The sequence below is a fragment of the Capricornis sumatraensis genome, chromosome 20, assembly GCF_032405125.1.
Source record: "Capricornis sumatraensis isolate serow.1 chromosome 20, serow.2, whole genome shotgun sequence".
Lineage (NCBI taxonomy): Eukaryota > Metazoa > Chordata > Mammalia > Artiodactyla > Bovidae > Capricornis > Capricornis sumatraensis.
In genome coordinates this window covers 53,344,915-53,360,455 of record NC_091088.1, presented here as the reverse complement: position 1 = coordinate 53,360,455, position 15,541 = coordinate 53,344,915, and the positions used below count along the sequence as shown (strand labels likewise).

General features: G+C 52.5%; 1 protein-coding gene across 1 annotated transcript in view; it reads right to left on the bottom strand.

Moving 5' to 3' along the window:
* SIPA1L3 (signal induced proliferation associated 1 like 3) overlaps positions 1-15,541 on the bottom strand; it is a 106,062-nt gene that overhangs the window by 42,318 nt on the left and 48,203 nt on the right. Inside the window, exons 11-13 of the mRNA XM_068991757.1 lie at positions 10,415-10,542; positions 4,776-4,894; positions 1,870-2,297 (exon numbers count right to left, since the gene is read on the bottom strand). Of these exons, the coding sequence (XP_068847858.1) occupies positions 1,870-2,297; positions 4,776-4,894; positions 10,415-10,542 (675 nt within the window). The remainder of the gene's footprint in view (positions 1-1,869; positions 2,298-4,775; positions 4,895-10,414; positions 10,543-15,541) is intronic.

The following is a 15,541-nucleotide window of genomic DNA, read 5'->3' as shown; positions in this document are numbered from 1 at the left end:
AGAACCTGAGTCTGGTAAGACCACTCACTGTGAGGTCATGCGATCCTTGAAGGAGGTAGCGAGCAGCACTCACACATTCTGAATGGACTAGACTGGACTAAAGGGCTTTGCACCATCAAACTAAGAATTTCGAGGGAGATTTTTGCTCTACCTTTTTAAAAACCATTTTTTTTTTTTTTTACCATGTCTTGGGGCGCATGGGATCTAGTTCCCTGACCAGGGATCCAACCCATGCCCCTTGCATTTGAAGCAGTCTTAACCACTGCAACACCAGCGAAGTACTGCTTCACCTTTGGAAAAAACCCAGACATTTCTACACAGACCAAGACCCAGGGCCACTGGGGGCTGTGGTCAAAGAGGCCCGAGGCAACTGCCAGGTGTGTGTGTTCTGTGCAGAGAGAGGCTCAGGTCTGGGCACTGGCCAAGGTGTCAGGAAGCCAAGGGAGATGAAGATCCCTAAGGTGGTCCTGGCCCCTGCTCGGGTGCGGTCAGGGGAGGGAAGGGAGGCGTCCACACTGTGGACCTGGGAAGGTGGACCCACACTCAGGGGTCCACACTGGGGGCTGCAGCACTGTACTCATTGCCCGGGGCCACAGACCTCACAGGGTCCCTGGATCAGGCTGAGTCCTGTGACGGCAGGATGACGGTTACCGGAGGCACCTTGTGGCTTCCATCAGATTCTCAAGTGTATGTGGTGCACGGGCTTCCCAGGTGGCGCCAGTGGTACAGCACCTGCCTGCTAATGCAGGAGACTTAAGAGACACGGGTTGGATCCCTGGGTCAGGGAGAGCCCCTGGAGGAGGGCATGGCAACCCACTCCAGTATTCTTGCCTGGAGAATCTCATGAACAGAGGAGCCTGGCGGGCTACAGTCCATGGGGTCACAGAGAGTCAGACACCACGGAAGCTACTGAGCACACACGCACGCCCACGCGGTATAGACTCCAGGCTGTTGGTTAGTCAATGCCTGCTCGTTCTCACTTATTCCCCTGTCTGCCTCTCTACCAGTGGTTCTCAAAGCACGGTCTGGGGACCAACCGCATCAGCACTGACACAGAATCCTGTACAAATGCACATTCTCAGGCCCTGCCCAGTAGGTTAGGGGAATGTGTGTTGAACAGCCCTCCAGTGGAGACCATCTGGGGTCCACCCTGCCCTTTACTATGGAGGCTGGAAGGCTAGGCCAAGATTCCCCAGACTTCCTTGCAGCTAACATGGCCAGGTGACATTGCCTGTGGAAGGGGTTCTGGGAAAGCTTTTGCTTTTTCCACAGTCAGGGAGCAACAAGGATGCTACCCTCTTCCCTCTGTTCTCTGCCCCCAGGCCTCTCAGGGGCACCACAGCCATCTGGAGACCAGGAAGTCGCAGCCAGTATGAGGACGACGACGGAGCAGGAAGACACAGGGTGCCAGGCCTCAAGGCCCTCCCTGAGCTGCTGCTGTACCAGCCCAGCTCTGCCCTCCCTGGACTTCCCAATGGGGAACTGTTAAATCTCTATTTGCTCAAGCCTCTGTGGGTCTGGTTTTCTATTACCTTCAGCCAAATGCACTCCTAATAGAAAGAGCGTGTGACTCCCGGTAGGCATAAAAACTACTGGTCTTGGGAACGAGAAAAAGGAAAGAGACTGAGGGTCAGAGTGAACCAGACACAGACAGTCAAGGATTTTCCTTCCTCTACTGAGATCCTTAAAGGCCAGTGGATGGGTAGCCAGGGGTGGTCCATGGTATCCCAGATCTGTAAGCAAACTAATGTGTGAGCACATCCATCTGTGAGCATATTTCTGGGGAGGGGAGCTCCACCATCAGGACTGTAGGGGATGTGGAAGGTGGTCAGAACCCCTGAAGAACTGGGGCTAGATTCGTAGCCTTACCTGGACTGCCTGGATGGGTCGCGGCTGCCCCCGGCCAGGCCTGTTGGGGTGCTGGAGCCTGAGGAGTACAGCTTCGGTCGGTAGCCCTTGTTCTGTCCAGTGATGCCTGGGGCGGGCGAGACCTCCCGCCGCCGGTCTGCTTGGTGAGACCTCCCGGTGGCCTCGCGCCCACCCCCGCAGAGGCCCATGCTTCCCGGGGGCTTGTGCGGCTTGGCCGGTCGAGGTGTCTTGGCCAGAGACACGCAGCCAGGGCTGGAGGTGTAGAGGGTGGTGTCGATGCCACTGTCGCTAGAGCCGCCCTTGGAGAGAGGGTCTTGCTCGGGCTCCAGGGGGTCCAGGGGGTCGAACCAACGGTCATCGCTGTGGCTGCTGGAAGCATTGCTGGAGAGGGTATTGCTGCTGGAATGACTGGAGTACTGGGGCTCCCCCTGGAAGGCAGGAGAACTGTGTCATCATTCCTAGACTCCAGGTGGGGGGCAACCTACCCTCCCACTGGGGTTCACCTCACAGCTGAGTGTGAACCCTGGAGCTAGACAGCTTTGAACTCTGGCTCTCCTCAGGCCACTGACTGAACTTCCCTGTGCCTCAGTTTCTACATCTGTGAAATGGGCTGACAATAACCCTGCTCCATGGGGTGGCTCAGAGGGATAAACGACACTGCTTACGTAACGTGCTGCCAGCACTAAGCTCAGTGTGTCTGGAGCTGAGCTCCTGGCCTTCCCTCCTGAATTCGCCTCTTCCTTGTCTCCTAAGGGCACCTCCGTCGTTTCGGCTGTCCTTACCCAAGAGCTGTGGAGGCACTCTGGACCTTGCTTTTGCTCGCACACCCATATCTAGTCCAACGGCGAATCTTGTTGCCTGTGTCTTCAAAACAGATCCAAGCCTGCCAGCTTGCTCCTTTCAAGACCCCGCCCTGGTCCTGCCCGCCACTGCTTCTCACTGGACCATGGCAGCAGCCTCCTCCTGTCTCGCTCCTCCTGTCTGTCTTTCCTCATCCCCGGACCCCAAGCTGTGCCCTACGTGCAGCCAGGGACAGGCTGTGAACACTCATGTCCATTCACATCTGTTCCCTGCTCAGAACCCTCCTTCTCACTAGGGAAAAGCCAGAGTCCTCCCCATGGCCCCTGGGGCCCTGCATGATCTGGCTCCGGGTTCCAGTCTCTAACTTCATCTCCTTCTTCCTCTCTCTGGATCACTCCGTTCCAGCCACAATGACCTCCTCGCTGCTCTGAGCACACCAGGCGCACTGTTCTCTCAGGGCCTTTGCACTTGCTGTTTCCTCTGCTTGCAATGCACTTCCCTCAGATGATTTTCCTGGGTTGCCTCTTACTTCAAGGTTTTGTTTACAGGTCACCTCCTCGAAGGCCTTCTCTGACCACCTCATCCTAAAGCAGCTGTGCCTGACATTCTCTTTTCCCTTAACTGGACTTTTTCTCTTGCAGTAAGAATCAGTTCTCACCATTATATAATGAACCTTTCTCTGCCGACTGCTGCTGCCCACATTGGAAAGTCAGCCTTGTGAGCACAGGGGCCTACCTGTCCTCTTCATCCCTGGGGTCCCAGTACCTGGACCATGGTACATGCTCATCATTCACTCACTGAATGAATGGATGTGAAGAGACTGCCAAGTTCTCAGTCTCTTCCTGGGCACACAGGACTATATCCCCCAGCTCCCCTTGCAGTGATGTGTGGCCACGTGACAGCTTCCTGGCCAATGTAACATTACAGGTGGATGTCACTTATGCCATTTGTCTAGGTCTGAGCCACAAAACGTCCTCTGTCCCTCAACTGCTGGAAAGAGGCAGGGGCCCGGTAGAGGGCTCTGGTGCCCTGAGGCTACAAGAGGGAGGGAGCCTGGGTTTCTGAATCCTGCAGAAAGCTGCTTGCTGAACACCCACACTGAATTGCTACATTAGAGGGGAATAAACTTTATTATGTGAGGTCACTGGGACCTGGGGACTATCTGTTACGGCAGTTTGTTGTTTAGTCACTCAGTCGTGTCCGACTCTCATGACCCCGTGGACTGTAGCCTGTCGGCCTCCCCTGTTCATGGGATTTTCCAGATAATAATATTGGAGTGGGGTGCTACTTCCTCCTCCAGGGGATCTTCCCAACCCAGGGACTGAACTCGCATTTCCTGCATTGGCAGGAGGATTCTTTACCACTGAGCCACCTGGGAAACAGTTAACCTATTGCTAAAGATTGAACAGTCTGTGTCCCCCAACATGCGTACACTGAATTCTAATCTGATGGGATGGTATTAGGAGGGAAGGCCTTTGGAAAGTGATTAGGTTATGAGGGTGGAGCCCTCATGAATGAGATTACAAATCCCTATGTATTTTCATGTATTTATCCTATATATGTTTATACAGTCCTCATGAAGGGGGTTATAGAGCCCATATATATATTTATATCCTTAAAAAAGAGATCACAGAGAGCTCCCTTCACATGAGGTGAGGCGAAGGCTGTCCATGAACCAGGAAGCAGGTTCTCATCAGACACCAAATCTGCCTGTGCTTCAACCTTGGATTGTCCAGCCTCCAGAACTAGCAGAAATCAGTAACTGCTGTTTATCAGCCATCCAGTCTGTGGTGTTTTAGTTAGGGAAGCCGGAGCTGGTGAAGACACCCACCATGGCTGATGGAATGAGGAAACCGTGGCTCGAAGGGGTGAGTGATTTGCTCAAGATGAGATGGACGGTGGGGGCTGGAGCCAGGATGCACCACTGGCTGGGTCTAACTCCAGACCAGCCATCTAGCCCCTTCTGCTGGAGTGGAGGGGGGCGGAGGAGGAGCACGCCCAGGTGAAGCTGTGAAGCAGTCCAGCTGTTGGCAGCCAGGGCGGGCCAGGCAGCTGGCTCCCGTGGCCATGGCTCCCCAGGGTTGGCGGGTGGGGCCCAGACTCACCTTGGAATGCCTGTTGGGGGAATCTTTGCCTGCTGCGTCCTGCCTGGAGGCGTGCTTGCTCCCATTGCTTCCAGCCATGGCTGAGAGCCGGGCCTGGGCAGGCACATGCCACAAAGGCTCTGCAGTGCAACAGGAGACACACCAGTGGTTAGAAGCGACTCAGGCATCCACCGGAAGCATCTGGCGCTACGTGTGGCTTTGACGGTCCCATTCCTCTGCCAGCTTGTGCCCACGACACGGCCATGACCCCATCCACTCAGGCCTTAGGGTCTAGCAACACTCAGGAACAGAGGATTTACTGAGCACTTACTAAGTGCCAGGCACCATGCTAGTGCTTTACATTTTACATAGCTTAACTTAGTGAAGTCTTATTATAACAACCCTCAACCCTCAGAGGAGGTTGAGTGTATTTTCATCCTTCTGGGCCACCTGGATTTTCTATTTTATAAATTATTTGTCCATATGCTTTATAAATTTTTCTATGGAACTGACCACTTTCTGGTGAGCAGGGCTCTCTTTTTTCTTTTTCTGTTGGCCACATCACGTGGCATACGGGATCTTAGTTCCCTGATCGGGACTGAACCGCTCCCCCAACCCCCGGCCCCCATGCAGTGGTGGTGCAGTTTTAACGACTGGACTACCAGGAAGTCCCTGAACAGGGTTCTTTATATATGCAAGGTAGCATTCTTTGTTGGTTAACCATGCACAACCTTTTTGGTTAAATGGAAGTACAATCATAATAAGCACTGTCTGACAATTGAACTCTCACTTTACAGATAAATATACTGACACTTGCTTTTTGCTGTGTATCTTCATGACACACGTTCACATAACTGAACTGCAAGTTATCTTATTTTTAACAGCTGCAGAGTTTTCCATCATTGAATGGACATCAATTATCTAGCCAGTTTCCTACTGATGGATATTCAGGTTATTTTCAATTTTTCTTAACATTTTGGTGGCCTTTTCTCTACATTCAACTTTGAGCAAGTGCGGAATTGTGTCTGGGACAGAATTCTCTAAGTGAAATGGCTGGTTCAAAGGTGAAACAGGTTTAAAATCATGATGGCTGCTATGGGTGTAAATTAAGTCTAAACTCCCAAGGGTGGTCAACGTGCCTGAATGGAGCATCAGATCTTAAAAAAACACACAACCTCTGGGAAGAATGGATACATGTATAAGGCTGAGTCTCTCTGCTGTCCACCTGAAACTACCACATCATCGTTCCTTTTCTAAAAAATGATTGATTTTTGGCTGTGCTTCTTCGCTGCGCACAGGCTTTATCTAGCTGCGGCGAGCAGGGGCTACTCTCTAGTCGTAGGGCGTCGGGTTCTCACTGCAGGGGCTTCTCTTACAGAGCACGGGCTCTAGAGTGTGGGCTTCAGTAGTTCTACACGGCTTTAGTGACCTCTTGGCATGTGGGATCTTCGCAGATCAGGGATTGGACCCGTGTCTCCTGCACTGGCAGGTGGATTCTTTATCACCGAGACACCAGGGAAGGCCCTATCACAACACTGTTAATTGACTATACTCCAACATAAAATCAGAAGTTAAACACATGTACACACACACAATCTAAATGGAAGGCTAATTAATATCTATCAAACTTACAAACACACAATGCGTTAACAGAGGACCCAAACCTCAGTGGTCTAACCCCAGAGCTCACACTTTTGATCAGTGCTGTAGTTAAAATACTCATAATAATGATAATTATTACTAAGCACAAGTTGTGTCCAGTATTACTGTAAGCACTCTGCCTGCGTTACCTTGCTATAACCACCCAGTGATATTATGAGGTGGACATTAGTACCAGTTTAATAGATGAAGGAGAACATCAAGACCCAGAAAGGTTAAAAAACTGGTCCAAGGTCACACAGAGCTTCAGGCCTATGCTCTCAACCCTGGCAACCTCTCTGCACTTCCCCAGCAATGACAATGCTAGCAACAGTGCAGAATAAGCGCTCCGGAAGCTGGAGTCGCCATTCTCTGAATGATGGGCTGGGTCCTGTGCTGGGGCCGGACAGGTGTGATCTCACTGGATCCCAAAACCACCCTGCAAGGAGAGACACTTAGGGTGTCCACTACAGAAAAAGGACCTGAGGCTGGGAGAGATGAGGTCATTGGCAAGGTCATACAGCTGACTCAGAACTTCCCACCAGGCCCATCGGAGCCTGAGTTCACCACCATACACACACCACTGCCCCTGGTGCAACCTTAGGGGGCTCTGGGCCCACGTTCTTGCTGGGGAAGGTGGGCGTGGAGGGCCAGGGAGGGCACTCAGGGACACAGAGAGAGCCGCCTGACTGCACAGTCGAGGGTGTCACTGCCCACTATGCCCACCTGCTTCACCCTCCAGAGATGCTTTTCCTCCTTGGAGGCGTTCAAGATGCCCAGGAAGCACTGGTCTTCTGGGAGGAGGGCCGAAAATGCCAGGAGACCACGTTTCTGCAGAGAGCCAAGCCCGTGGCAGTCACACCCAGCTTTTCTACCACCTAGGACACCATGGCTCCCAAACTTCTGTCTCTGGTGGGACATCTCCCCACGACTTCAGCCTTGTACATACAGCTGCCCACACACCTCCATGGAGTGTCTACCAGGCACCCACTACTGGACATGGCCAAAGCCAGCTCCTTATCTTCCCTCAAACCTCCATCTCTCGTCTCCTCTGTCCTTTTGGCTGCTCAGGTCAGAAACCAGTTATCATCCTTGAACCTCAGGAAATCCTAACTTTACCTCCAAAGAACTGTATCCAGAACCTGCCCACCTCTCCCCCTCCACTGGCCCTGCCCCATGCGAATCTGTAGCCAGAGGAACTCTGTGAACACCTAGTTAGATCCCATCTCCCTCTGCTCAGAAGAGCTGAGCCCCATGGTTCTGAGTAAAGGACAAAGTCCCTGCTGTCCCCGCCACCTCCCTGGCCTCGTCTCCCACCATTTCTCTAGCCCCTCGGCCTCTTTCTCCAACACCAGACCCCCTGCCACCCGGGGTTCTCCGCTCAGCAGTTCCCTTTCCCTGGAATGTTCTCCCAGCTGTCTCCCTCACACTCTTCTAGCCTCTCCTAAAATGTGATTTGTTCAGAGACCTCCTCAGACCCCACAAATCACTTTCCAGGAACTATGCTTATTTCCAGTAAATATTCAGCTCACACTGTGGTTGAGGGACTATGGTGGTATATGCAGCAGGCATGGGTCAAGGAGAGGTCCTATTATAGAACCAGTAGGTCCTGGTCCAAATTTCAATGCAGCTACTCACCAGCCGGGACCTCGGACAAGGGACACCCTTTCAGGGCCTCACCTTTCTCGTTTCTAAAATGGGGTGGTCACAGCGGCCCCTCTGTTGCGTTCCTGAGATGACTAAACAGAAGGGAGTGTGGAGCACCTGAAACTGGGCTACTGTTGCTGTGGCCACAGTCATCTGACCAGGGCTGGGCCCTCCCCCACGTCCATCCCCTCTGCTGGATCCCCCCCACCCTGGAGCTTGAATACACTCTGGACTTTATGGCGACTTCTGAGCACAGATCACCCTGATCTGTGAGCGTGCAGGGAAATGTCGGCCAACTTACACGGTCTCAAGGCGGTGAGAGGGGAATAGGGCCGTGGGGGACTGAAGATGGAAGGAAGGAGGGCCCACGGAGGGCTTCTGTGACCCCCTTATCTGGGGCCCATAGTGAATAGTGAACGCTGGGGAAGTTTCCTCCCCACTTACACCCTGGTGTAATGACATCTCCCAGTAACAGGTTTCTCTTTTTCTGGGAGCAGAGATCACAGACCTGAGGGTAGGTGGGATCAAGTGTGCTGAGTGGAGGAGCGAGCCGTGTCTGCAGGCCCCGGAGGCAGCGGACCTGGGGGGAGTGTGGTCGGGGAGGAGGCAACCTGCTTGGCTGAAGTCCAACTGTTGTCCCTGGTTTAACAGAACCATGGACCGCTGAGGCCCACGTGCTGCAACTACTGAAGCTTGTGTGCCTAGAGCCTGTGCTCCGCAACGAGAAGCCTGCGCACTGTAATGGAAAGTAGCCCTCGCTCTCCACAACCAGAGAGACTGCGCATAGCAACGAAGATTCAGTGCAGCCACAGACAAAGGAAGGGAGGAGGGAAGACAATTTAAGAAAAAGAGACACATACAGAGGGAGAGAACCATGGCGTGGAGGTGCTGAGGCGTTCTCCAGGCTGCTCACCTGGGGAACAGGGTGCACGCGCCTCTCTCCTTGCCCCATAGCACCTGGGGGGTAGCCAGTGATGTGCAGACATGGGCAACCCCCATGAGAACTGCCTGGATATTCTCAAACACCCACTGTGTGGACATCTCCCTCTCCTTCCCCTCCGACATTAGCACCCTCCGATTCTTCATTGATTTTCTTTCTTCTGAACCCACCTATCACCTGCTGGTTCTCACAGTTTAAAAGGGCTAACAGCTTTGTTAGGAGACATCACGTTGAAGACATTCATCCAAGGAGTATATGCCATGATTAATACTTATATACAGGAGAGTAAACAGATGAGAAGATGTTTAGTCTCACCAGGCATCAGAAAAATGCAAATGAAACACACAATGTGGCACCACTGTGTGCCCACCAGGAAGGCTGAAATGAGAAAGGCTGGGGAGGACTGGAGCTGCTAAGAACTCTCTCTCTCTCTCTCTCTCTCTCTCTCTCTCTCTCGACTGGAGCCGCTAAGAACTCTCTCTCTCTCTCTCTCTCGCCGGTGGGAGTGGGAACTGGTTTGACAATCTCTTAGAAAGTTAAATGCATAACCCAGCAATTCCACTACTGGGTATATTCCCTGCAGAAACGTGAGCACATCTTCAGAAAAGGCAGGTACAAGGATATTCCTGGCCGCACTGTTCTAAGCAACCCCAAACTAGTCCAATCCAAATGTCCTTCAAAGCTAGAATGGGGTAAGACATTGTAGGTCATTCAGACAGTGGATATACTACTCAGAACTGCACTGCGACAGTCATGTGGCTGGCCCTCACCAACACAGTACAGAGCCACAGAAGTCACAATCATGTATAAACACACACAGTGTGTCCAGTGGGAATCTACGTTCCATATGCATGAAATTTAAAACCAGGCAAGACTAAACCTGGCCATGAGAAACAGGGTGTGGTGGCCCTTGGGGGTGCTGACTAGGAGGGGCTGGGGCCTGCCAGGAGGCTGGCCATGTCTCTCTCGCCCTGGGTGTGGAACAGGGGTGTGTTCACTTTGTGATTATATTATCACACGAGATGCTCTGGATTTGGGCTCGTGTCTCAGCATAACAATTGAGAAACAGCATCGAAGGCTTTCTGTAATGAGCAGTCAGGACACTGCCGGTTCTGCTCAGCCCCCCGCCCCCAGAGGACCACTTTCAGATGTCCCCTGGCAGTCCCCTCCTCCGGGCTGCACATTTGTGCTCCAACTCCTGCTTGACAGCAATGGCAGACCCCGCCTGCTGATGCCCTGTCTGGATGGACACGGATCTGGCTCACTGGTCCCTACCGCTCTCCCAGGTGCCTTCTCTAACCTTACATGGTACACTAACAGCTTGCTTTCATGTTTTATCCATCACTGACAGGGGGAGGGGCTTCACCCGTCACACTGCGAGTAACGGGTCATGCAGGGTGGGGCCACGGGCATGGCTGGCCTGGGGGGGCCCTACCTGGCTTCTGACGCTCCATGGTGCTCTCCTGGCTGGTCAGGCCGCCTGATGAGGAGTCGCCGCTGGATGTCCCGTCGTGGCTGAAGTGGGGATCAAAAGACAGCAGCGGGTGTGGGGCAGCCGTGTACCTGCAGGGGAGTGAGAGCAGGCGGGCACAGGGTGAAGGGCTGGTGTGTCAAAAACCACCTGAGGCCGAGACTTGCTTGCTGGGGGTTTTAAATACCCGGGAGGCTCCTTGAGGCTGGGAGGCTGGATGAGTAAGCCTGGAAACGTGCTATTAACTGCGGGTCAGGAATGAGCTCTGTCCGGGAAGCATGCCAGGGAGCCGGTGGTGGCAGGGCACGTGGGGCCAGGTGGGGTCTTCAGGGAAAGGGCGGGGGCAGAAGCCACTCAGGACCTAGGCTCCTTTAGAGTCCCATTTCTTTTTTCGGCTGCACCACACGGCACGTAGGATCTTAGATCCCTGACTAGGAATCGCCCCATGCATTTCAAGCACAGGGACCTAATCACTGGACCGCCAGGGGAAGTCCCCCGGGGTTCCGTTTCTTGGCTATGGAATGGGGTGCGCTGCTGTCAGCAGCCCCTACTCCTAGGCTGGTCTTGGGCTCCCTCTCTCTCTGATGGAAGAGAGCAAAACAAGGCAGCCATTTGTAGGTCCAGGAGGCCTGGAAGTGGGCCGCTTGGGGGATCAAACCTCTCCTTGGCCTCCTGCCCAGCCAGGTTCAGTCACTTCCTTGCCCCGACAGTTTCCCAAGCTGTCAAGAGGCAACTGTAGTAAGTCTTTCCTTGTAGGACTGAATGCGTTGAGACTGACACGTGATACAACTGGCTGAGGGGCCGGAACCAAATCTGTCTGTCTCTCTGCTGGAGGAAGGGGCTGCAGGGTAGAGGTTGAGGGCTCAGGAGTCAGCACAAGGCAGGTCTGGGCCCAACCCTAGCTCCATCCCTCACTAGCTGCATGACCTTGGCTGGGCAAGTGCTCATCAGTTTGAGCTGTGGTTTTCCCACCTGAAAAATGACATTTTCTACTACACAGGGTTGTGGAGGGATGGAAAAACAAAGCTGTCTCCTAGAGAGAGATTCTCCTGGAGGTGGGCCCTGCAGAGCCACAGGCAAGGCCTGAGGTTTAACAGAGGGACTGGCAAAGGTTCTCTGTGGCCTCGTGTCCCAGAGACATTCTCCGTGAACCCAGAGCCTGTGGGTGCCTCCCAAACATCCATTCCACCTCAGATCAGAATCCAGCATGGTGGAAACCCTCTCTCTGACTGGGGTTGGTTAGGAAAGGCAGAGGACATGTGAGAGGATTTATTAAGTTTCATTCCCATGAAGTACTTCTGATTCTTCACCTGACAAACACATGGCAGGGCCACTCTTCCAGCCCTTTGAGACCAGCTGGTTGGGGCTGTGTGACGATCAGGGAGTTGTGAAGGAGCCTGAGTACTAAGAGGTCCACTCAGTGGTGGACCTGAAGTGTAGGTGCAAAATAAACCCTGGTGGACTTGTTGTTATTTAGTTGCTCAGTTGTGTCTGACTCTGCAACCCCATGGACTGTAGCCCACCAGTCTCTTCAGTCCACGGGATTTCCCAGGCAAGAATACTGGAGTAGGTTGCCATTTCCTTTTCCAGGGGATATTCCTGACCCAGGGATCAAACTCGTTAGCAGGCAGATTCTTTATTGTGGAATCACCTGGGAAACCCCTTCACTGACTTAAGTCACTGCGATTTTCAGGTCTGTTAACCAGCATAACCTGACTGAGATAGGGGAAGTCTGCTCAGAGCTTGTGGAGGAAAGTCTCCTTGCTCCAGAGGGAGATGACAAGGAAAGATGCCCTCTCTTCCTCACCAGATGTTGCCGGGTCCAAATATGACATCACTTGCAGCTGTTGCCCTCTCCCCACCAGTCTGAGAACACGGCCAATGCTGAATGTGGAAGAGAGGGGGCAGGAAGAGCCACTGGGCCCTTGATAATGTTGTCAAGGTGCTGGATTAACCTCCCTGGGAACTGCTCTGCCTCTGAACCTTCTTTTCTGGGAGACAACAAATTCCTACAATGTTTGGTTACTTGCAGCCAGAACCATTCCATGGGCACGAGCCGTGGACTTTGGAGGAGTCACTGAGCCTCCATTAATCAAGCTGATACTGTGATTCCTCACTTGTTTCCTGTGCCTGAACTTGAAACTTGAGAGGGTAATGAACTGGAATCCCACCCCCAAAATCCAAAAGAAGTTAACTGACTTCTCTGGGGTCACCCTGCCAGTCCAAAGCCAGGGCTGTCTCTGCAAAGACCAACTCTGAGCTCCTGGCTTTCACGTATACAGGCAGCAGAGAAGTGCCGCAGAGGTGCACTGGACTTTCTGAAATCTTATCTTTCCTCACCTGCCAGGAAAACACGTATTATCCCCACTTCTCCAGGCCCTGAACTCTAATGCCTCCAGGAAAAAAAGACACCACTGACAGGTGAATGGATAAAGAAGATGTGGTGTATATACGTGTGTGTGAAAGAGACCAAAATTGGGTTGTTTGTAGTGATGCAAGTGATGTAGAGTCTGTCATACAGAGTGAAGTGTGAAAGAGAAAAGACAAATACCATATATTAATGCACATACATGGAATCTAGACAAAGGATATTGAGGAACCTGTTTACAGGGAAGGAACGGAGACACAGATGCAGAGAACGGCTTTGGGGACATGGGGGTGGTGGGAGAAGGGGGTGGGATGACTTGAGAGAACAGTACTGAGTGCAGAACGGAGAGCTGGGGGGAGCTGCCGCATAGCACAGGTAGCTCAGCGTGGTGCTCTGCGGTGACCCAGAGCAGTGGGGTTGGGGGTGGGGTGTGAGGGAGGCTCCAAAGGGAGGAGGTAAAATGTAGACACGTGGCTGATGCGAGCTGTAGAACAGCAGAAACTAACACAACACTGTAAAGCAATTTATACGCTATTTAAAAACAAAAAGCATAGGGAGTCTTCACCTTACTGGCTGACTTAGCAGCCAGCCAACCTCCTGGTAAAATGTGACTCCAGTATTACTGGAAGTTGAAGTGTTGATGGGTTTATTCCATTTTTTTGAAAACGCCTGAATCAAATCCTGAGTGCTAAAGGAAAATGGTCGGCAGTTGCTAGGTTTGTAAGAGGCAGACACTACAGGCACTTCCCTCAATGTCTATTCTCTGCTTCTACCATGGTAGCAGAATCCAAATTGCATTGGTGGCAGCACTGTGATGGGTTATCAGACTACATTTCCCAGACTCCCTTGCTTTATTCCAATGAAATAAATGCACTCCATGCGACTCCCGGACAATTTCTGGCAGCATGGTGTGGGATCTTAGTTCCCCAATCAGGGATTGAACCTAGGCCCTGACAGTGAAAGAACAGAGTCCTAACCTCTGGATTACTAGGGAATTCCTCGATGGACTATCTTTAGCTGAACAAATGTTTTCAGCTTCATCTCTCAGCTAACTGTCTTCTATCAAGAAAACCTGTACTTTGTTCACTCATGTAATTCTTTCACTAAAAAGCCTTCTTCCCATCCCAATGCAAACTGACTGGCCTATGCTGACCATTCTTTAGATGCTGAATATGTCCATTTGGGGCCATCTGTATCACTGCCAAATCCTGGTCAAGCTGATGAAACTAGGACATTCCAGCATCTCACCATGCACAGCTCTGGGCAAAACTCCCCAGAAGCAGGCCTGGGCTGCCAGGATCTTTGCTTTGAACTTCCTACTCTGCCACGTAGTAAAGTACCAAGACAGATGTGGAGTCCTGAGGGCAGGGCTCCAGCGTGCTCGGTCAGTCTCCTACAGAGACTGATGGGTGGAGCTGGGGATGGGTGCATTATAGGATGGCTGGGTAAAGGGTGGACACACGATGCAGCCATTGTTGGCTGCCACTCCAGGAGGCACCACCTTCTTTGTCCCTGCTGGTGGAGTCCGGATGCTGCTCTGGCAGCCAACCCTCGACCACATGACTTGAGCAAATACTGAGGGTTTGAGCTTCCCTGGTGGCTCAAACGGTAAAAAAAATCCGCCTGCAATGCGAGAAACCTGGGTTCAGTCCCTGGGCTGGGAAGATCCTCTGGAGGAGGACATGTCAACTCACTCCAGTATTCTTGCCTGGACAATCCCCATGGACAGAGGAGCCTGGTGTGGCTACAGTCCATGGGGTCACAAAGAGTTGGACATGACTGAGCAACTAAGCACACAAGACAATTGTGGCGGTCCCACGTGACCTCGCCAGGGGTTAGTTCAGGGGTGGGTAAGTGACTGAGTTCCTTCATCCTTAGAAACAGAGAGCAGCTCTTCCCTCTTCTCCTGCAGGGCACCGGTTTTGCCTGGGGCCACAGCAGCCCTTGTGGGTCATGAGTGTAGTCAGGTCCTTGAGGAAGAACCTACACAACTGACCAGCCCGAGAGCCACCTGCCTCTGGAATTATTACATGATGATAAATCCCCTTAATGCTCATGCCTTCTTGAGTTAGGTTTTCTGTCTAAAGTCAAATGTTTCAACTTCCCTGGTGGTCCAGTAGATACCAATCTGCCTGCCAACGCAGGGGACACAGTTTCTATCCCTGGTCCAGGAACTAAGATCCCATATGCTGTGGGGCAACTAAGCCCGTGCCTTGCAACTACTTAGTCCACATACAGCAACCAAGAACCTGTGCACAATAATGAAGACCCAGAGTAGCAACCCCGCCACCCCCACAAATATCAAATGCTTCCCAACTGACGGACCACTCTTTATGGAACCGGCAGAGGAAAACAACTTCCATAGTTGCGACACGTGAGCTTGGTGGTTGCGGCTCCCGGGCTCTAAGCCACAGACTCAGCAGTTGTGGCACACAGGCCTAGGTGCCCCGCTGCTGTGGGATCCTCCTGGACCAGGGATCGAACCCGTGTCTCTTGCATTGGCAGGTGGATTCCTTTTCACTGAGCCACCAGGGAAGCCTTAAGAGTTTTTTTTTTCCTAAACAGCTAATTTTTTTCTTTTGGGGGCTGTGCTATGCAGCATGCAGGATCCTAGTTCCCCGAGTAGGGATTGAACCTGTACCCCCTTGCAGTGGAATTGTGGAGCCCTGACACTGGACTGCCAGGGAAGTCCCTGAGGCAGACGTTTCATATGTGAGCAAACC